At 43.2% G+C, this 23205-nt stretch overlaps 1 protein-coding gene across 1 annotated transcript in view; it reads left to right on the plus strand.

Moving 5' to 3' along the window:
- The first annotated feature begins 508 nt into the window (after nt 1–508).
- med27 (mediator complex subunit 27) overlaps nt 509–23205 on the plus strand; it is a 75058-nt gene continuing 52361 nt past the window's right edge. Inside the window, exons 1-2 of the mRNA XM_022239232.2 lie at nt 509–808; nt 15767–15917. Of these exons, the coding sequence (XP_022094924.1) occupies nt 603–808; nt 15767–15917 (357 nt within the window). The 5' untranslated portion in view covers nt 509–602. The remainder of the gene's footprint in view (nt 809–15766; nt 15918–23205) is intronic.

Below are 23205 nucleotides of genomic sequence, written 5' to 3' on the forward strand. Positions count from 1 at the left end.
CGGGGTGCACCCTCGTAATTAGGCCAGAAATATGTCCGCCGAGCTCATTAATAAAAGATATAGACTCAAAAATATTCTATATTAGAGGGCTCTGAGAGCCATGGAACTGACGAATTGAAGAATATGAGACTGGACCTGTGGGCCAGACTCGGGGCTTCCAATTCTGAGCAATTTGGATGCAGTCGGGTTTGAAAGTGGCACTATTTGAACCATTTTGCCGAGGGAGGGTTTTTCAAAATGGCTACTTTTCTGGACAGGGACATTTTCTGCATTTTATGGGTGGTCTGCTTCTGGTGAATATTTCTCAAAAATTCATTGGTCAACCCCCCGGAAAATTGAAAGGAAAATGAAAGAGGACATGTGGAACATCATTTTCCTGTGTAGCCTTCTGTGCGGCCCTCAGTCTGGTGGAGAATTTTCCTTGCATTGGGACACTGCACCCATGTTATGCAGTCAGTCGCAAAAATTGTATAGCGCCGCGCAGCGGCGCAAGATGGGCAACTCTCCTCTGAAACGCGGCGCTATACAATCTTTGGTCAGTAGCTAGCTAGCTAGCTATAGCTAGCTAGCTGCATACAGCAACAAGCACTAGCGCTGGTGGAATGGCAGGCGAAAGTGAAAATTCTAAACTACTTATGCTGAGCATCTTCTTGGTGCAAAAGCTGAGGGAGAACGTGAACAAAACTTTTTCTTGCTTACACGAAGGGGTCATGTGTGGTAAAGATGACGACGTTTCTTTTGATGGGAAAGTCAAGCATTTTATCACTCATCTTCAGCATAACTTGTGCAGCGTGAACGACAATATCAGGTAGGCCATGGAGGTAGTTTCCTACCTCCAGTGGTAGGCCTAACGCTAGGTCTCTAAAGCCTAGGTAGGGGCTAGAGCTAGTCCAGGTGGACTCCCTCACCGTACTACTAAAAATTTTGTAACACTTCTTCCTTTTCCAAGGAGCCAATTTCACACCTGTAACTTCTTGCGTCCTTATCTCCACATCAAGCATGTCTGGTGGATTAAGAAATTTGACACATCACAACCAAAGACAAAAACGGGAAAATAAAGTCGGACGTAATGTTAATTGTTCCCATCGTTGTGGACTGTTTTCAGCCGTTCACCAGTGCAGTTCGTAAAGTGTGCGCGCGCAACTATTCGGTGTATGAGATTCCGAGCCTCGTACACGCACATCGAAACTACATGGTCTGACTGGAACCAGCGAAACTGAAGTCTGAACAAATCCACTGGTTTCGAAAATGCTCACCGCACAATGGCACAGTGGTTCTTAGCCACGCCGTCCGTTGATCTCCATGCCGAGTTTACACAACATCGGGCTGAGGGCGAGGCTGTGTCGTGCGTTGGTTACAGTTGGCCTATATAGTTACCTGCACGCAAACTGAATCTACTACGGCCAGTACGGTAAAGTTAAAATTCATGATTTGTACAAATCCTGGTCATTTTTGAGCATGTATTATGTGTTAAAAGGCGGATTTAAAATAGACAAAAGGTGTCCACAAAATTCGATGGAAGTTAAGGGACCCAGCAGTTCCGTGTTGAGGGAAGAGGGTATTAATATCCAGCAAGGCTTTGGCACATTTCTGTTACTAGCATTTTACTAATATCTGTTGATTTGTTCCATTTTAAAAGTTATACCGAATATATTTTGTTAAAAATGGAGAACTTTTCCAGAAATCGCTGGCTAGATGAATTTTTTTTAATAAACTAGACTGATATGAGAGTCAAAAACGGTGATTAACAATCTCTTGCGTGCACACTGCTCGGATTCCTGTACTGTACGTGCGTGCACTTTACAATTATACTCGAGAACGGATGAATTAGGTCTACAAAAGTAACGTTGTCTCTCACTTATTTTCTTCAATTTTGCAGTCCAAGGTTCATTTTGACATTCCTAAACCTACCAGATGGATAGATAAGGCCACAAAGAACTTGTAAACGTGAAAAATTAGTTTCTTCAACAAGGTAAACCAAGAACAAATTAGAACCAAATTTGTGGTCGTTTTGTACCCTAGACGTTAGTTGTAATGAAATGAAGACAATGTCCAACCCGGGCTAGGTCTAGACCCATAAACAGGGCCAGACGAATTTTCCTGTATTCGTCAGGCCTGTTTATGGATGTCTTACAACTCAACCATTTGCCAACTCGACTTCGGACAACTTGACCGTTTAGACAACTCAACCATTTGCCAAGTCGCCCGTTAAGACAACTTGACTTTGACAGAGAGCAAACTCGACCAGTGAGATGCGGTTGCAGCCACAGATGGACTTGCATTCAACAGCCAAAAATGCGCTGTGAAAACACCACCAATTACTTTCTTCAGAATGGTCTACGATCAACATGTTGTCCACCCAGACCCAAGCAAGGTGAGCGCCATCAAATGCATGGAACCCCCAGACAAAGGCAGAGCTGCAGGAAATCCTGGGATGGTCATGTACCTGAGTCCTTTCATTCCAGGATTGTCTGACCTTTGCGCACTGCTGAAGAAAGACACAGAATTTATTTGGACCGCCTCCCATCAGCAAGCCTACAACAAGGTCAAGGATTTTGTTTGCGAGGAAACAACACTCACATTCTTTAACACAAACAAGGTAATCCAGGTCGACGCCTCCTCACGCAGTCCAGGTGCGGTTCTCATTCAAGACAAACCCATTGCATACGCATATAAATCACTCAGTGGAACTGAACAACGGTACGCGAACATTGAGTGCGAGTTACTGGCCACAGTGTTTGTCTTTGAGCATTCCGCACATACGTGTATTGCAAGCCTTTTTAAGTGGAAATTGACCACAAACCATTGGAAATGATACACTAGAAAACCCTCATCGCAACGCCACTCCGCTTACAGTGAATGCTATTGCGCCTTGAACCATATGACATTACGATCACATACATGTACATCCAGGAAAGGACATGCTAATCGCCAATACCCTGTCTCGCCGCCCCAGTCCCACAAACACGCACGTCAATCCAGACCTGCAGATCCAGTTCGTGCAGTTCTCCAACGAATGCATTAACCAACTCACGCTCGAGACAGCAAACAATGACACAATGCTAAAGCTGATAGTGCTCACCGTCAGTGGCTGGCCAAAAAACTGAAGGACCTACCAAAGCAGCTCCGGCCATACTTGTCTTTTCGTAATGAACTCTCAATTGAAAATGTCGTTGAACTCAAGGGGGAACGCGTCTGTATCCCCTCCAGCATGCGACAATATGTTTTGACCAAGTTGCATGAGAGCCACCAGGGCATGGAGAAAACCAAGCTGAGGGCAAAGGACTGTGTCTGTTGGAGAGACATCAGTAAGCACATTGAGGAACTTGTAAGACAATGCCCAACCTGCCAAGATCACCAGGGCAAACAGCCAAGAGAGACTGTCATTCAACACAAGATTCCGACAAGATCTTGGCAGGACCTGGACACTAATCTGTTCCATTTTCATGGAAACAACTAATAGTCGCCGACCACTACTCTGAATTTCCCCTCATTCGCAAGCTGCCCATGCCGTGTACCAGTCAGACTGTCGTGACTGCCACCAAGCAGATATTAGAGCATGGCATACCGGCGAAGCTAGTCAGTGACATTTTGCCTCTGCCTTGGGAATTGCATGTTACCTCGTCACCACACTACCCACAATCAAATGGATTCATTGAGCGAACAATCCAGACAGTGAAAAACACACTCAAAAAGGCCAAAACCAGTGGGCAAGATGCATACATGGCACTTCTCTGTCTTCGCACGACACCGGTTGACAGCGTCATCCCAAGCCCTACTGAGCTATGGTAGGAAAGTTCAGACAAACCTACCAGTTCGCATCCGCAACACGTCAGCTCAAAGGGACGGTATCCATGATCGCCTAAAACAACGGCAAAGACATACAAAAAGCCTACTACGACAGACACACGCATGACTTATCACCACTGGTACCTGGACAAGCTGTTCGAGCACAGAACCACGTCACCGGTCTCTGGACACCCGCAACAGTTGAGCAACAATGTCAAGAGCTACGGTCCTACCTGATCTCCACACTGAGTGGTGGGATTCTCCGCAGAAACTGCCGCCAACTTCGAGACACCACACTTGCCAAACGTGTCAACTTCGTAGAAGACAGCCCCCACCCAGACCAGATCAATCACCTCCGCTGGAAACCCAACTGTCCTGCAAAATTCCAGTGACAAACATTCACATACCAAACCCCAACAGCCGAGCTCCAGCAAGGAACAACCATATGTCACACGTTCTGGACGAGTCGTGACAAAACCAGAGAGACTGTCTTTGTAACAAAACCTAACCAAAAAACCCTGCCTCCCTCATCAGCAATTAGACTTCCTTAGAAGCATTTTAGTATATTGCAAAGTATATTGCGTGCATGCACTGGGATCCCAAAAACTAGGAAACAGTACGAATTCAGTTTTCGGCCAGTTTTGATAAAATGCAACTTTGAAAGTCATTCTAATTAAACTTACATTAGATTCAAGAGTTTATATGACTGTTGAGTATGAAAAAAGGATTTGGGATCACTCGCAGTGAGTGACATATATCGCCCTAGACTATTCGTCATTTTTCCCCTTACCGTTCCTAAATGTCAAAGTGCAAATCAGATTTCTGGCCAAAGAGAGCAAGTTTTTTTCAACAAGAAGTTTTCATTTCACTTTAAACCAAAACCTGTCCGAGAATGCAGAACTGAAGGACAACACCAAGGAGGTAGATTTTTATTTCAACTAGGAAACTAGTAAAACGACTAATGCATACGGGCCATACACGTGCAGTGCGGGTGCCAGATCGGTTGATTGTGCAAAGGTTGACTTACTACAGCCACTATTTTTATAAATACCTCAGAAGTTAGGCTTGTCTACATAGACTACATGAAATTCCATCCCATCATTAAGGCATACATGTATAGTATTTCACAGAGTGGCCTCAGCAGACGAATGGGCTGAGCGGACAGTGTCCCAACGTTCGACTTATCTCTCCCTTTTACGCACAGATGGTCAAGTTGTCTCAACGGTCGAGTTGTCCGGAGTCGAGTTGACAAATGGTCGAGTTGTCCGGATCCCCTGTTGACGAGCTACATGTATATATATATGCAATCACAAGTATGAAGCCAATTGCACAATGCATGTCATGTACACAGTATGATGCTCAACCCACCATAAAAACTCCACATGTGAAAACCCACACCCCACTCATCACAAACCATTATGCTGTAACTGCTTGACTACTGCAATTCACAAAAGTGGGCAGTGCTTTTACTGTTGATATAGCTTACCGATGAACGGCTGCAACGTGAGTCTAATATACATTGGACATGCGTAATACATACATGTACACAACCACCGTGGTTTGGCCTCATACAGTATGTGTAATTGCATGTGGCAGGTTCCTCAAAATATGGACCATTAGATAATGTTCAGTTTTGGGGGTTCATTTTTCCTGAAGTGAACAGCAGTGAATTAATTTTCAATGTTTGATGTAATGAGGGAAGTCATGGCTGATCTCTGGAACAATGATGACCGTGTCAACCTGTCAACTTAATTGGAGTTAATTAATTAAAGTCTCGAATGTCACCATTTTTGACGGACATGAACTCCCTGTTAAATTACAAGACAATAGAATTTACTGAGGGGTGATAATCCCCGAGGTTATTTTACACAGATTTATATCTGCTAAAAGGTGATATTATTTACACATATTAAAACCATAATCACAAAATTAACAAGTACCTCTCACAATTAATTGGGTCTCGAAGTCAGCAATCGTGAACGTCATTTGATTCTGTCATTAGTGTAAAAAAAAATCGACTGCAAAAAAGCGAGTAAAATCCATGTATTGACAACACTAGCTTTAAAAAAGAGTGCAAAAAAGCCCTGCCAAACCATCATCCTGCAGTCCAAAATACCCATTGTGGTGATTTTGCAGCTTACATCAATTTCTCACGGTGACGTTAGAGAAACATTTCAGAAACATTGAACAAGTTCATCTGCCCCAAGAAGGTTCATATGGAAACCATCTTGGCAGTCATATAACCCCTTTCAGTTCTGTCCTGGGCCTCATCAATCAATCTTCACGATGCTTATCTTCATGTTCCCATTTACAGAGTTCCTCTGCTTCATGTATGAAGGGAGAACATACATGTATGAGTTTCAGGCGCTTCCATTCAGCTTATAAACTTAGCCCAGAATCTTCACACATATCACCAAGACTGTAGCAGCTTACCTATCCCAACTGGATGTCATTATTTTCCAGTATCTGGGCAACTGATTGATCATGGGCTGAACCCGAGACGAGGAGTTAACCACAACTCGCCTACCTGTGACCTCACTAATTATCTCAGCTTTCTGATTCCATCCTAGCTCCCAAACTATCTGGGTGCAATACTCGATCTCTGCAAGGGCGTGATCACTCTTTCGGCCATCCGAATCACCAATCTTCAAAACTGCATTTCTCTTTTCCACTCATCACTGTCTCCTCCTGCCCTTGCACGGCTTTATCTCCTCAACCTGATGGCCAGTATGGTGGACCTGGTGTCATGGTGCAGACTCCACATGAGACCTCTCCAGATCCATCTACTCTCTTGTTATCAGCCCAAGGCAAACCCTATTGAGTTACCGGTCCATGTTTCAGGGGATGTTCACCAACATCTACTCTGGTGGCTAAGAAAGGACCACATGCTTGCCAAGCTCCCCTTCTGGCGAGCCAAACCTAAGTAGTTTTATCAACCAATGCGTCATCTCTCAGATGGGGGGAGGGCTCCCTTCCTCCACAAGTGTCAGGAAACTGGGAAGCCAAATTCCAAAGAAATCACATCAGTGTCCTGGAACTGGAAGCTGTTTTTAACGCCCTGCATCATTTTCTCTCGCACATCAATGGGAAGCATATTCTGGGATTCCAATTTGTTGGGATTTCAATTGCAGACATCTGTAGAGCTGTATAATAAGTCTCCCTCGACATTCACCTCCTATTATCTAAGAGACGTCTTGCAGAGCGACTCCGCACATGGCAAAATGATCCTACTGTTAGCGGTGCAGAGGTCAAAGGGGCTACCTACAGACCGAAGGGAGGGACAGTCAGCCTGAAGGTCCCTTTCTGATGAATTTGGTCTTTTTTGCCTCTTAATGCATAATCGGTTTATTTCATAGTGGGTCGGCCACCTGGCCTTCCCTTAATATACCGTTTACTATTTCCTAAACTAATGCACTCACCCTTGTGTATTCACAGCATTACATGTGTCATAGCCAACCCCCTCCTAGAACGGTGCTACTCTGCATCTGTAGTGACTGTTTGGGTAGGTACAGCACCATAGACTCCTCCCCACGTTAAGTGTGGGTTGGGTTTACTAGAGAATACCTACCTGAACAATCCCCTCCTGCCCATCCTCTCCACTTTTGCTCCGACCTTTTGAGTCACTTTCGAAAAGGACGATCATGGTGGCGACACCACATTTCATCGTGGGAGATCACAATATACCATGGATGATTGAATCTTTTTGGCAAATAATAATAGGCTTGTGGGAAATTTGCATATGTAGTGACTTTTTGGGTAGGTATTCTCTCGTAGACCCGACCCACACTTCATGTGGGGGAGGAATTTCTTTATTGTAGTACCTTCATGTGGCAAAACTTTCCTGTCGCTAGTCTTGTTTACAACGTGAAGCTCTGCACATAGTCTTATTTTTTTCACTCTGGTTTCCTCATGTGTGGTCACATTTTCCGCTGGGGTTTTGCGCAATGCCATTTATTCTTTTTTATGGGTACCAGGGTATATCTGATGTTGACAAAAACAGGTAGCTGGTTCCAAAAATACTCTTAAATACACATCCCTATTGGGCGTCATCCCCAAATTGACTAAGCATTTCAGGATGCGGACATTTAGCAGAATCACGGAGAGCACGCTAATCCGTGTCAAACAAAAGGGCTGTTACAAACCCCTTCAGATCCACCGACGGAACGTAATATGCAAGCTGTATGCAAATTACCAACCTCATGAATACGCCCGATCTTCCGTGTATCGGCCGACAATCTTCAGCAGGGCAAATCCCTTTAAATAATAATATGTGACTGAGTTTCTGCTGACCGACCGGTCAACTTCCAGTTAGAACAAGACAGATTGCTGATTGGCCACCAACTTAAAAAACACAGGTTTTTTTCTGAAGTCAGCCAGCCACCCTGTTGGGAATTCCGAAATGGATGCATGCATTTAGGTACCGTACAGGATTTGCATGTACAGTCGAACCTCGTTAATACTGTTAATACAAGAGTCTGCTTATAACCAGGATAACCACAGGTCCCAATCCTTTGTTTATCATTGTTTTCATTCCTGATAATACAAGGTTCCTGTTATAACAAGGTAATTTGCCAAGTCCGAAGGGCCTCTTATTAATGAGGTTTGACTGTACTGCAATTTGCCCAAATTTACCAATTTGGGGGGTTGTAACTTACCCTATGTATCATTCAAGGGACTTGTTTCAGCTTTTGAGTACACTGCTCTGAGAAAAATCGAGAAAAATGCTGAAAAACTGCAGGACATTCCTGCCAGGACAGTTCACAGATAAGGTCGATTTGGCCCTTCTTTTCATTTGCTCTTCATGGTAATTGTGGTTGGCGAATTTACCTTTAACTTTGTGTTCATCTTCAACAATGCAACGCTGAGAATTGTCAAACAACGATTCATCCTGCAGTGAGTTGACTGCTGCAGTACCACAGTGACTCTTCAACCACATGTACCATACTGTATATGATTTGAAAATTAGAAAGCTAAATGTCTTGATATTGGAGATTCTGTTTGAGAAAAACTGGTCCCGGAGCTCCTGCGAAGAGGTCACAATTGATTTGAACCATACCATTATCCTGAAGGGTGATAGTGAGGTGATATAATTTATATGAGGTAAACTTCCAAATTATCAAAAATAAAGTTTAATGCCAGACCAGTCCAAAAGTCAAAATTGTAGTCCTGCGTATTCATATTGAAATCCCAAGTGAGTGGACTGGTTTTGTGTGCAATGTGCATGGTGTAGCTCTTTGAAGCGCTGAATGATAATTTCCATGTGCTTTCACTATGAATTTCAACACCTTGAATTGGGAGTGAACATATACTTTGCAATAAATAACCATGAAACTTATTTTCACGGTGATGTCAGGACGGATTATCTGTTGAAAATACCATGAAATAATCCCCTGCGTGACCCGGTGAGGACACGCTGGGCTTCAGTAAAAACACTGTGAAAACACAGTGAGGCCTCCCGAGAAGCCCAACTCATTAACTTTGCAGTTGCCTTAATCTGTTAATCAGTTCCCAAGTTTTATGGGTCTAATCCCTCATAAAAGGTGTACGCTTGCCTGTCAATCTTAATTGCATGGCTAAGTGGAGATTTCAATGAGTCCAAAGTTTCTTAGGAAGTGGATACTCATTAATCTCTGATGACTTAAATCCAGGCAAGAGCTACGGCAGCACTGTATCGTCTTGGGCATAACGACCGTAAGGCTGCTAAAGGTTTTGTGAAATTTTGGCCGCATCAAAAAAGTCCATCATATTCAGCACTTCCAAAATAACTGCGTCAAAAAGCCCAACAATGCTTAGAAAGTTCTTGGAAAATGGTATTAAAATATAAACCTCAGTTTTGTCCACTTGGCGGTGCTTGCCAGTTGCTGCTTGGTATCAGCATTATAATACGCCTGACGTTACGAATGAAATGACATGAATGACATGAGATACGGCTGCTCGCACGCACACCTTTTTGACCACGTTTCCCTTCACTGTTTTAATCACTTGCAGTAACGGCATAGTATACTGGTACTCATCACTGGAAATGTATCGATAACATACCCAGAACCAGTTAAAAGCCAACTACTGGATGAATCATGCAGCGGATTGTGCTGAAGACAGGATCATGTGATCGCAAGGATGGAAAAACCGTGTGGTGCAAAACCTGTTATGCAGCATGTTAGAAATAATTCAAAACATCAAATTCTTGAATGACCAATAAATCTATGAGTCCAAAAACGAAACTTGTGCCTATTCTTGAGCATTTTTTAAGATACATGTCGATTTTGGGGTGCCCTGCTTGTGTTTGTGTAGGCACACAACATGGAGATGCACACAACCACAGTACATGTGCGTGTCATTCAAGCACGCGTTTGTCGGTACATGCACTTATACTTTTATAGTGCCAGCAGTTCACGCTTGTGCTTTCCTTCCCCGTGCCAATGCATTTATTTTGCTTTTTGTGTCTTTGATTAAATTTTGATTGAAAGTCCCCTATCTTAGGTCTGCAGTGGCCTGAGGGGATGAAGGGAACAGGAAACGTTCCACGTACGTCAAGTTTCGTGGAATTAGAGGGACTGGTCTGGATTTGGGGGCCAAAAAACCAAATTTGTATTTTGTAGCTGTTGGAAAGGACCAAGTGGACCAAAGCATCATTTTTTCCTCCCAATATTTGTAATCTTAAATGTGGGACCTTTGTGGTGCAGTATGTGATCTGATGGATGCTTACAACATGTTACATAAAGTTGGGTCTCTATTTTTCAAGATCCTGAGAACTTTTTCAAGCAGTGGCAGTGCATGTGAAATTGGGCAAAAATTCCTCATTTCAATGAATCACGGTGTGACACATACATACGTGTATACCATGTGCAAGATTTTGGCCATGTCCGAATCACTTGGCTACAGTATGAAATGACACATCAATCTGTGCTGACGGCCGTGGCTGACAGCTTTGTGATTTGGACATCTCGCGCGGCACACAAACTGCATCTACATCCACCGCGACATCCTGACTGCTACTGCATGCCCATTCATGGACAGTCTAATCGCTGATTTTCCCAATAACCATGTGACCACAGAAAGTGACATGTCATTAGAAAACCCAACTGAAAATAGATCTGATACATCACACCGAACGCCATGGGCAAAAAGACTGGATTTGCTAAAGGAAGACACACTTACAATTTAAGTGGCTGATTTTATTTAACGGTAGAAAGAGAAATTTAGGTAGCAAAATACTACATGCAGTATCTCAGTGTTGATTATTGTGTCCCAAATTACACCACGAGATTAAATGAAAAGTGCGAAAATAATCACCTCATGAAAGCCACGCAGGAGTGGCTCACCATAGTGAGCACTTGCTAGTGATCGCACTGCATGGATAGTGAGGGTGTCTGCACTCTGTGTGATCGCAAAAACATCTACTGGTGGACCAGTTGATTTTTACAGAATCTGATTTTCCCAAGGTAAAGGGCGCTGTAACCAGAATCATTTTAAATGCTTTATATGGTTCTCAGGGCCAAAAAACGTGAGCTTTATATCCCAAAAAACATTGTAAACGAGAGCACTATAACCATATTAAAAAGTAAACAGTGAGTGGGCATGCAGTTGGGATCATACAGTTTATCATGGTAAAAAAAGATCGGTCGATCACATGCATGTAAACGATTGAGGTCTACAGTTTGAATGCAAGAGATTTGCTGCAGTGGCAGTGCTGATCGATGTGCAAAATTGTACAGAACAAAACATTTTATTTTTAATTACCATGAACAGATCCACCTCACTCATGATATATAAAAAACAGTGATGCACAAAGGGTGGTCATTACTTTGGGTACCGTATAATCTGAGGAAGTATGGACATTCTTTATTGTACATCGGTGCATGCTGGTTGCATGGGCCGATGAGGCCGTCAGTCACACTAATCCGCCGTCTATTAGACTGTTAATGTGTGGGTTTTAGCACCACCACAGGTGGGAAGCTGGATCAGACAAACCGTTATGAATAACAATAGAGTGCCTCGCCTTCTGTGTAAAAACACTGTGAAACTACATTGAGCTAGTTCCCCGCCAAGCAGGCTCATTTTGCACCGTGAAAAAGGGCTTACTTTGCCATGTAAGAAAGTTTCACGGTGAATTCAGTGTAAACTATATTTTTACGGTGTTGAGATTCATAGTGTTTCCTTTTACCGAGAGAGTTGATGTCTTTCTGAAGAAGTTCACTTTTACTGGGAACCAAACAAGCTTTCCTGGGGGTACTCTAGAGGTATTACTAATGATTTGGATGGAGATCCTTCTGGGAGAACTCACAGGTGTCTGTTGGTAACGGAATATCTTTATCCATTCAAGAAGACTGTTGCTGATATCTGTATTTTTGAGTTTGCACAGGTGTCAGTAATGGGAACTGTGTAAACTGCATAGATGAAATCCAGTATACATTGTAGTTATATCAGCCTGGCTTTTGTTGTCAAGTGGCATTGTATCAAGGAAATTGGTCTTTGTAAACTAGGATATCATTCTTCTAGGTTGTCCAACCGACTTTGTAGAAACTTTTACATGACCGACAACAGCATCATGATCACTACTGCCAGCTGTGATGTGCTGCTTTTCTGCAAATGCTGGATTACGATGGTACAGATCCAGAATAATTTTTTCTCTGGTTGGTTTGTTGATTTGAGTGAGATAAATTAAGAATTTTGAACATGTTCTGTTGCTTCTGGCAGGACTGAACTGGTTGGTTACTTCTGTTAGTGCTTTCCCCACATTGCTTAGGGCTAGATATTCTAATACTAGTGTTGCTGCGGGTGTCATTCAAGTTGTTTCTGATCCAAACTTTCTGATCCAAAATCTGATATGGATCTTAGTGATGAAAAAAATATTGGATATGTCAATGCAGGAATTGGTGAATATTGACAAGTCAAAGTTGGGTGAGCCACAATCATAGCCCAACCAAGAGTATGACCGGTGTGCAACAAATGTATGTACATACATGTGCATGTACCGTATATATCGCACTTTCAGATTTCTAGCCATACAGTTCCTATGAAACCATTCATTTCAAGTGTCACATTCTATGGTCTGTTGATTGTATCTAGCTGCCTTTGTTCTGAGCACACTGGGGGTATTTAGGTGGAATGGCTGTTAAGAGCAATGTTATTTGCAAGCAGTATGATAAACAGAATATGTGTTGTAAGGCTCAAGTTTAGCACCACTTTCCTTTGGCCATAATAAATACATGACTTAATAATAGCCAAAAAATGGAAAAGAACTCAGTTAGTCCCCTCGTTCCATCTGGAATGGTGTCCAATGATGGCAGTCCCATACATGGACATGTACATTGTGGTTGTGATACATGTACTTTAGGAAGTGGCTTACTATCAGGACCACTGTGCATATTGTCGATAAGGGCATAAAGATTCAATAATGAATCAATAATGGTGATACTGAAATTCCACAATACAGCATCGTTATACAGATTTTGTACTGTGATACATGAATGGTTGGGCTAATACACTTGAATGAGAGAGAAAATTAGAGTTCAGTTGAAAATAAAGTTTAACCCAAAAAACAGGTGATGTTTTCAGAGTGAGGCTTCATTATGCAGTCCAACATAGCCCATCCACAGGCATAGACAAGTTGGTTTTCCTCATGCCGTCTTTCAACGCGGCCTTGTCAATCACCAGTTGATACTTCATTCCTCTTGTCCTCTTTTTACACCCCTTCTGCTCATCTGGAAACAAGCCATTCTCCTCCAAGTGGGTGTTGATATCCTCGGCAGTCATTATTGTCAAGAGCTTGTAAACAACAGGAAAACAAGTAATAGGTGTATAATTACTCGCGACCCTTCCTTTCTTGACATCCTTCATAAGCAAAACTGCCCTATCCTCAGTCATCACGCTTGGAAGATTCCCATGCACAAGGCTTTCCTCTAAATGCCCAGTCTACTGCTGAAATTCTTCCTCTAGTATCCGTGAACATGGTCCACACACGGCGCTTTCCAGTTCGTTACTTTCTTCAATTACTTCACCTTTTCCATGGTGATGTGTACTTCCTCCTGCCTAGGAATACCTTTCAATTCTATCCTCACTTCTGGCCGGTTGTTGTGAAGAACCGGCTTGTCCCAAATGCCTCCCTAAAAGGACTTAGCCTTGGCAGCCTCTGAGGCCTCCTGTTAAACATCTGCCTTACCATTCAATTCCTTGAATAGCTGTCTTGAATTGGACCTAAACAGACTCTCAGATGAAACGGTTTAATTCTGTCTTCATACCTCTTCACCTTGGCTGCCTTTGCCTTGATTCTGTGCTTGATCTCTTCCTTGACGACTGTCATCCCTTTACTATGGACTCCATACTTGACCAGCAGCTTATCCCTCATTTCAGACATCCTCATTGCATCTCTGTCCATCTGCTCAATCGTGCTCAGATCCCTTTGCTGTTCCTTGATCTGTCCTTTGAGCCAACGCTTCCACCAAGGTGTTGCACCCCAGTTGATGTTGTCACTTTGCTTACATCCAACCTGTTCCATCACAACAGCACTTGCATAAACAAGGCTGTTAAGATCAGATATAATAGTTGTTTTGATACGATCGAGGATCTTGTTAACAGTCCTTGAAGCATCGGCCAACCGTTTCCTTTCAACTCAATGCAGCGCAGAGTGCAATCTTTATCTCTTGATGATATTATCTCTTCTATCCCCATCCTCATTCTATCTTTCTTCTCTGTCAAGCCAGTATCCAGTATCACTTCTGCTGGCCCATCCATGTCTGAATGACCTTCCTGTTCATGCGCAGCTGATACACTCTCGTTGCGATTGCCTGTACCCACACCAACATACCAAGGGTCCTCTACAGCATCATCCCGAAGAGAACTGCTGCTAGATCCATCCTCATCATCCAAATTAAAGGCCTGTCATTCTATGGCTTCTGGCAATTCTCTACCCTGTGCAACCACCTCTTGATTTCCTATATTTCTACCACTGTAAAGCCACAAATTTTTCCATATATTCCTAACCAGATCCATAAAGTATTGTTCTTTAATTTCCAAAAGACCCCTTTCCTTACTCATTTTGAACATTCATGTCCTGCATCTTCTACATTCTGGCCTACTACTTAAATAACACTCTATTGCAACCCAGTTTTCTTCCTGGCTCCACTTTCTCCTTATTCCAGCCCTAATTTTACGATTAATCTGAGCAGTGTTAGTACAGTCCAAGAGACCTGGCCCCGAATTATTTCATTGACTTCCAGTTGTGAGGCACACATTATCATCACACTAGTGTGAGAAAAATTGAAAAAACAAACAGGGAAAATTGAATACAAATGCGATGTGTATTAATCCTGCCGGCTGGTCGGTTTGAAAGTTTGCCGTGCTCACGATGCAATGATTGTAATATATTCGTACAATAATTTTAGGTACAATAATTATGGCTAATTATGGAAAAGGTTGCCTCTAAATGAATTAATAAAGAAAAGCGCAGCTATATCAGTGATACCTATCACCATTGGCTAGTTGGAATGAATCAAGCATCAAAAGATGCCTAAAACTAGAATGCCACATATCAAGCATTAATTGACCTTAAATGGAACAGAAGGCTCCAAAATGACAAGAAGTGTTGCAATAAACTGTTGATTGCCTCCAAACTGAATGTGAATGTCCCATCAATGAAAAAAAATGTATACATTTGTAATCAGAAGTGTAAAATCCACACAAAATTGAAGAGCTGACATTGAAACTGATTTAGAAAATTTGAAACTTGGGTGGGAAACCAAGATTATAGAACACTTACATGTAGTTGGTTCATTTTTATTTATTTTTATCCAGTTTTGTTAGCATTTTGCTGGGGAAAATTACATTAGCTGTACCGGTACTTATACCAGTAGGAGATTCCATTTGTTGTAACGTATTGAAATATTTAAATCTAAATATTAATATTCAGATATCCTGCATGTATTAGTTGATTCTTTCATCTTACAGTAGATGCTGCGTTTTCTTTGTAAATATGCAGTGAACTGGAAAAACTTAGCAACAGCATTGTGAAAGTTCATGTGAGCCAAGGCAGCAGTTTGGGAGTGACAGGGTTACTTAGCTTGGATCCAGTATTGGACAAGACACCGCTGTATCAACAGGTGCTGCAGTCCTACAAATGGTCTTCCAAGGTACATGTATATATAAACTGATTGTTCTCACAAAAATTTGTTGTCTTACTTCTTGAGGCTTGAAAATCACTTCTTTACTTCTTGTGATCCACACCACAGAAAGAGTGCACAGTAATTTTTATTTTTTTTAGCAGAATAGTCTTTCTCTATTAGTTCTCTGCAATACAGTATATACATGCACATGCAGGCTCAAAATTGGGCTAATCATCACAGGAGCAAATACTTGCTGAACAGCTGAATTCGTCACTTTACGGTAGCACGTACATGTAGCTCCCATACAATATTAAAGACATATGTTCAAGAAAAAGTAAAGACCCTGGTCCTTGTTGCTTTTGTTAAAATTGATGACACTGATAACTTGTGGCTTAGACTTTGGCAGATATTAAAGCCTTGATCGAGTTGTTATTTTTGTGGGCATGCACGCGACGTACGACTAGTAGTGAGTACATGCCCAACCGGAATCTCAAACGTGCTTAGCGACACTACGCAAAAAGCGGGCACTGGGCCTTTCTAACGTGCATAGGGAACTAACTGCAGCAATCGAACGTTTTTGAACCAAGACGATTAAGCTGAGACTTTGGTTTTGCTGGTTCCATTTATTTTGGAGCATGGTTCAAAACCACATGTTCAAGCTAAGACTTGAACCAGCGAAACTGAATTTACGCACAAGGGGCCAGTTTCCATACAATCGTGACAATGGTCGCAGGTATTCTTGTGTGTGTGTTCATTTGTCTGCATGCATTGCATGCGAGACTGCGGCGTGCGCTTGGTGACATCGTAAAGAAAATTTTCGGAAGTAAAGTAAAAAGGTTCAGGTATTTTTCATGACAAAAGTAGAAACAAATGGTAAACATGTTCAGGTACATGGAATCAAACGGGGGTAAGTACTTGTGCCTGTCATTTTGATTTACGGGTGCATTTCTGAGGCAAACGAGTGCATTTTAGCTACCTGTGCCCATTAATTTTGAGCCCTGTACATGTACCTGTAGTGTGTGCCTTAATGTGTGCACTCAATCCCCCCTGTTACTCTTGCTTCAGGTGTACAACATAAAAGCCCAACTCCAACCCCGATCTACATGTATAATTCTCTAAAAAGTTAACTGTCTTGTTTATGGAATATATAAGACTATATCTGTGCAAACTTGCCAATTTGTAGCCGCCACTAACGGCAAAAGAAAAGGATTAGTTAAATATTCATGCCCATTCTTCATTTCTCCTCACTGTCACTATCGTGGGTGCTTTGCGGAAATTTTAGGACATGGCGCCATCACGTTGGGTCCTCTAGCAGTGCAGCTGTGGTGTGCTCTACATGTGTACATATCGTATGGATGACGAAGGGAGAACGGGAGTCCGCCATGTTATGTAGCCAGTTGGCAAAAGTGAAGAGCAAAAGTTCAGCAGAAGAAATGTAACGCAAAGGAATATTTGCCGATCTTGCAAGATTGATGCTGGTGGTTAATGCCACAGATGCCTTGGTATACTGTACTTGTGCTGTGTCTGCAAGTCACAATAGCTCAGTGGCTGGGATGCCAGGGGACAGCTCTTCAGGTGGACTACAGAGACTCCCCTCAAGACCCTCTTTCAGAATATGCAGTTCAGTAACTAAGATAGAGAGCATAGTGGTCCATACCACATTACTAATATAAAAACAAAACAAATCATATCTCTAACTTCTGATGAATTCAACACACATCAGAATCTATTGAATATTCACGGACCCTGTTCAAATAAACCATAGTTGTCGGAAAAGCATTTCAAAAGCATCAGTCCAAACTGTAGGACTACAGTCAATCACTTACACCATGGATGTGATGGGTGAAAAGTCCTGACTTACACATACATGTATATACAAAATCTGCTCATATTTCTCAATGCAGTGAAGAGCACAACTTATTCCCAGCCTCCACTCAGTTATAAGTCAAAGTGATTGGAAAGTATGCTCAAACAACCTCAAATAATTCACTAAACATATGTCTTAAGCTAAATGTAAAAGCAAAACTTTCTAAGGAAACATCTCCTTTGGATCTAGTCTCAAAACATTACTGGTCAGTGGAAATTACAAGATACATGTACCAAAACCTTCAACATCATAAATTTGCTTGGACTTCTCAAAAATCCCAAAGTCCAGACTTCATGAAATCAACTGGTACACTTCTTTTTTCACAATTTACAAGAGTCACAGTGAAAAAGGCAATGACAAAACCCCAGAAAAGATACACAGTAGTTTAAAATGATATAAATAGGAACTCCAACTTACCTAAGATAGATAGCCAACACTCGTGAACTTAAGGGGAAGACTTGGATTTTTAGGTCCGCCGGTCCAAAGAAAAATGAAGCAGAGCGCAGACAAAATTCGGCAGGCATGTAGTCAGCACGATGGCAAAGTTTGGAATGCCCAGCTTTTTTGCCGCAAAACTCTGGGGCAAACTTCTCCTCAGAACGTGCCTTTGCCACATGACTAGCTTAGGCTCTCATTGGACAACTTAAAAAGTGCCACACTTGACTCCAATACTGATTTGTCATTTAGTATCTAGGCAGATGAGCACTCAGCAGAAGTTTATGGCTTTCACAGCTTGGAGTAAGGTATGAACAGCAATTAGGGATTAAGTGTCTCAACATCCTGCTGATCTCCTATAAAATTTACTGGGAGTGAACAACACAAATGTACTAGTCAGAGATTAAAGGCAGTGGATACAAAGAGCATCCTATGATCTCCTAGGAAAGCAGGAACATTAAAGACAAACTGAACAAAGAGCAGGCTATTTGACAAAAGAAACAGGCAATAGATCAAATTTCACCACTGGAACACTGCTTACCAGTAGAAAAGTCAAAAGCTCAGGAAAGAACAATTTAAATATGTAAAAGGAAAGCATAGTCATAAAGAAATAAAATTTGAAATTGTAACCCAAGACCTCTTTTGGGACAGGGTTATGTGGACTAGGCACTTATGAATGATTATAAAGATGAACAAAGCCGGATTTGAACCTGCAGCCTCTGGAGTAGTGTACCAGTGCTCTACCAACTGAGCTGCCCGGCCCTATGTTGGTGGATCTTCCCATTTGTCTATATCTCTGTTCGGGGGGCACTAGCCAGAAGCAATTAAACCTGAAACACCATGTAACCAGGGATCACACCCAATTACACATGATACAACCTGGGAAGTGGTGAACAGGAATCACTCAAAGAGGATACGGCTTATCCGTATCCTGTTTGAGTTTACGGACATGTCTTTATGACATTTTCAGAGTTTCGAGTTCCGTACCTTTCACATTTGTGTATTGACATGATTTCTGTTTACGAATAAAGAGTGATTTCTTATCTGTTGGTAAAGGGGGCTTATTTTCGTATTTCATATCTTGTATTTCGTATTTTTGTTGTTCTTTTCTGCCCCTTTTTTTCTGTGCATTATCTACAGGTTTGGGTGTGACCTACCATCGTAGTATGTTGTGTTTGGCCGCTGACCAGGGCTGGGCAGCCCTTTGTTCTCTATGTGGTACATGCATTCGAATGATAATGGCCCAATGCTGTATGGGTCTGGCCGTGGAGCGGGGTTTGGTGGGCTACCTCGCTCCTTTGTAGTGCGGTTTGTGTTATCCGATTAACGGCCTTGACGGGGAGAGACCCAGTGGAGTGAATAGGCCGGGGTTGAGTGTGCTGTGCCGCAATACTACCCCAGACCTTTATCTACATGATTGGGTCGAGCGTGCTGTGACTGCTTCGTACACTTACCGACCGGGCTGAGCATGTGGGCCACAACACTACCCTTGGTCATCGACGCCCACTCCATACATCTTCAGATCAGGTTTAGTGTGCTATGTCGCAACACTACCTTTGATCACGGCGACCGGAGAATGATGAGCTGTTCCTTTCTCTATGCTGCGGGTACTGGTCGTCTGCCGATGGACTCCGGTCATGAGGCCACCAATCCTGACCTGGGACGTTCCTCACAGGATACGACTGACCATGTGGGGGATCCCCGCCAGGCTGTTCCTCCGACCATCCCAGCCTTCGGCTCCCTCACACAGGTAAAGTCTATCAAGCACAGGGCCAAGACATCTTTTTCGGCTTCCTCGTCCAAGGCTAAGAAGAAACGCTGCTCTGATCCGGATTCACCCTCGTGGATGGCGACCCTCCAGTCCCTCTCGGAGGCCTTCACCTCTCTTGCCCGCAAGATGGACTCTGAGCCTAAGCCAGCGGCAATCGACCCAGATCCCCTCTCGGCTGTCCCTCCTCCCTCGCAAGGGGCATACTCGGAGGCCGAAGTGGTTTCTGTTGTTCAGCCAGAACCGCCTCCCCGACGGGGCCTGGCTCAGGATCATGTCCTGGAATCGTGGTGACTCTTTCGGTTCCGAACACGATTTGGCTCTCCCTCCGCGGGCCTTCAACCTCTCCCTACCGAGGATGACGACATTGACTCTATTGCTGGCCTGACCCAACCCATGAGCTGCCTCCGCCTTCTTGAGCGTGACATGATCCACATTCTCAGGCTCCTGTCATCAGACCCTATGCCTGGGGAGCAAGGACACACTTCGTTCAAGTGTCACCCTTCACGCCTCAAGTCGGCTGAACCTGTCTTCCTTGAGCTCCCCCTGGATCGCTCTTACGTGGAGATGATGAACATTCTTGCCATTCATCGCCACAGCTTCTGGCTACCAGTTGGGTTATCTGACCAATGTGCTTCCGTCACAGCTCCCCAGTGGCTTGGCCCACTTCAGCCAATCACGACCTGCATTCTGGACATTTTGCTGACGCTGCAGGTTTTTAGGTTCTTCTTTCAGGTTCTGCGGGCAGATCAGCCGCACATAAGAAGCGTGCACACTAATTGTCTTCTGCAGGGTTCAACTTAAAAATCTCGCTCTACACCTAAGCAAGATACATGTATTTCTTCATCTAATTTGATGACGACAGTCCGCCCCTCATAGATGCTCTCCACTTTAGTCAGCTGCCTTGAGTCAACCTCCACTCCCCAGCGAGTGCTACTGACCCGTGTGAGGATCTCTATCCAGATCCTCACCCAGATTTGTAACCGGCTCTGCTTCCGACTTCCAGCTTCATTTCCGGCTTCACATCCGGCTCTGTCAGTCTATCCAATACACGAATGCCCATTCATTTTATTTTGAATTGAATTTGCGCTTAGGTGCCATCGCGAAATTGACTAAGCTTTCTTCCGCGGTTTGTTGGCATTCTAGCCGATCAGTCCATCCTTGTCAAGGAGGGCGAGAATCCACAGATTGGACGGCGGTGTGTGCTCTTGCGTGGCTAAGGTAATGAGCATGTGCCTTTGTCGTTGCAACAATGGATGCAATGAAACATGACCAACCTCATGAATACAGAAAGCAGGAGGTATAATGTCCATCCTTTTAAATGCAGTATGGCAAAAGTTTTGATACATTTATTCGTGCATTTTGACAGGAATAGGCATTCTTCGATCAAGATGTATCAGTTTTTGTTCGTGTTGTAAAGTTTGCATGGAAACTAAACAAGCCATTTACAAATCGTCTCGACCAGAGCTCTTATATAATGAAGCAGAGGGCACGAACGCACTCATGAAAATTCCACCAATGGCCTTTTCATGGTACCACGTTTCCTGCCTTGATAATATTTTGATAGCCAAAGATAAAAGTTCGTACTTGCAGTTTATTCCCTCTGTATGTCCGTCCCTTGATTTTTTACCCTTTATAACAGTCCCCGTTAACGTTAATGGTCCACAGTATTTGGCCATTATTGGATATAAATCAATGTTAAATCTTTTTAACGAAATCAGGAAAAATTGAAAGTCATTTACTGAGACACCCAGTCTAACAATTGTTGACACGGTAGTACTGTTGCTAAATGATGTGGCTCCAAAATCAGCACCTTGATTGGTCCATGAAAATGTTGGGGCATTCCAGACATTGCAACTGGCCAATCTACACCTGAAGCAAGACCCAAGCAATATCTTGTTGATCGCCTTTTGTAAATATTTTGTGGTTTCCTCGATCATCGTTTAGGCTTTCTCCGAGACCCCAGTGCTAAATGGCAGATCGTGCAGAATGGGTCCTCTTTATGGTAAACGTTCTGTTTAGCAAGTCCAAAACCGTGGAAGGGTGCTCTACAAAAACAATCACGGGCACCAGGAACTGAGACTGATGTCAACCTTGTGCAAATTCTTCCAATCATTGGTCAATGTTGGACCAACAGTGAGGGAAATTAACCAATAATGTGGCAACTTTAACCACGGACCATTTACCCAGGGATGTGCAATCGCGAGCAGCCCAGTGCAAACAAATGTGTGACCTTGGTTCCATGCGTGTTACGGATTGTTATTACCCCCGCAGGCGCTCTCGACTTTCTCGAAAAAACTCGCAACCACATGACACACATTGCAGCATGAAGCATGTACAGTGCAGCCGTGGTTATGCCGAGACGACATGCCGACGCGGTGCTTAAATCAATTCGTTTCGATGAATAAAATTTCTTTATTTATCGATTTAAAGCAAAAACGAAGTTTTAATGAGGCAAAATTCCCAAATTTTGTGGTACCCTTTCTCAGAATGTATAGAATGAAATATCTTGAGCAACATATTTTTAGAAAGGGTCACCCGACTTAAAATATTACAAGAAAACAAAGTGGTAGACAGGAATATATGTTTTATTATTAAAGATAATCCAATTTAATTTCTGTTTTGATATTGTGCCGGCCGTAACACGCATTGAACCAGCTCTGTATCTGTTCCACTCGGGCCTCCAGGTTCCCACCATCCGCTATACTGGTTGGCCTTGCCGGCTGTCCACTCAGGCTTCAGAGATGGCTTGACTCTCTCTGACGGCGCTGCTATCTAATATCTCCTTCAAGGCATGTTTGTCAGGTGTTCTCACGTCAAATGCATCGTCTTATCCTTGGACCTTGGAAGCTTTCCTTGAGTTCTTGCCAGTCCCCGTTTTTTGAGCCACTGGTTGATGTGTCTGACCTGCATCTCAGCATCAAGTTGGTGCTCCTCGTCACAGTTGTTACATTGAGATGAGGTAGGGAGCTACCTACCTACCTAGCGGCTTGTCTTGTCTCAACCATCGGGTTCTTGACAAAAAAAACAGACGTCTACCTTCTTGTCTCCTGACATTTCCGCCCATGGCAGAGCGATCCTGCACTCAGTGGTCTGGACATTGTCCAGCGCTGTTCCAGGCCGGGCGGTGGATACTTTGACTGAGGAGCTTCTCTTGGTGAGTGCTCACTCTTGCGACACCCGCCTTATGTTCCTTTTAGTAACTTCACTCCCGTCGCCGACCCAACTCCAGGGTTCGGTGCCAC

This window comes from Acanthaster planci, linkage group LG11 (genome assembly GCF_054643075.1).
Source record: "Acanthaster planci isolate LZ-2023a linkage group LG11, COTS_SCS, whole genome shotgun sequence".
In the NCBI taxonomy this organism is placed as follows: domain Eukaryota; kingdom Metazoa; phylum Echinodermata; class Asteroidea; order Valvatida; family Acanthasteridae; genus Acanthaster; species Acanthaster planci.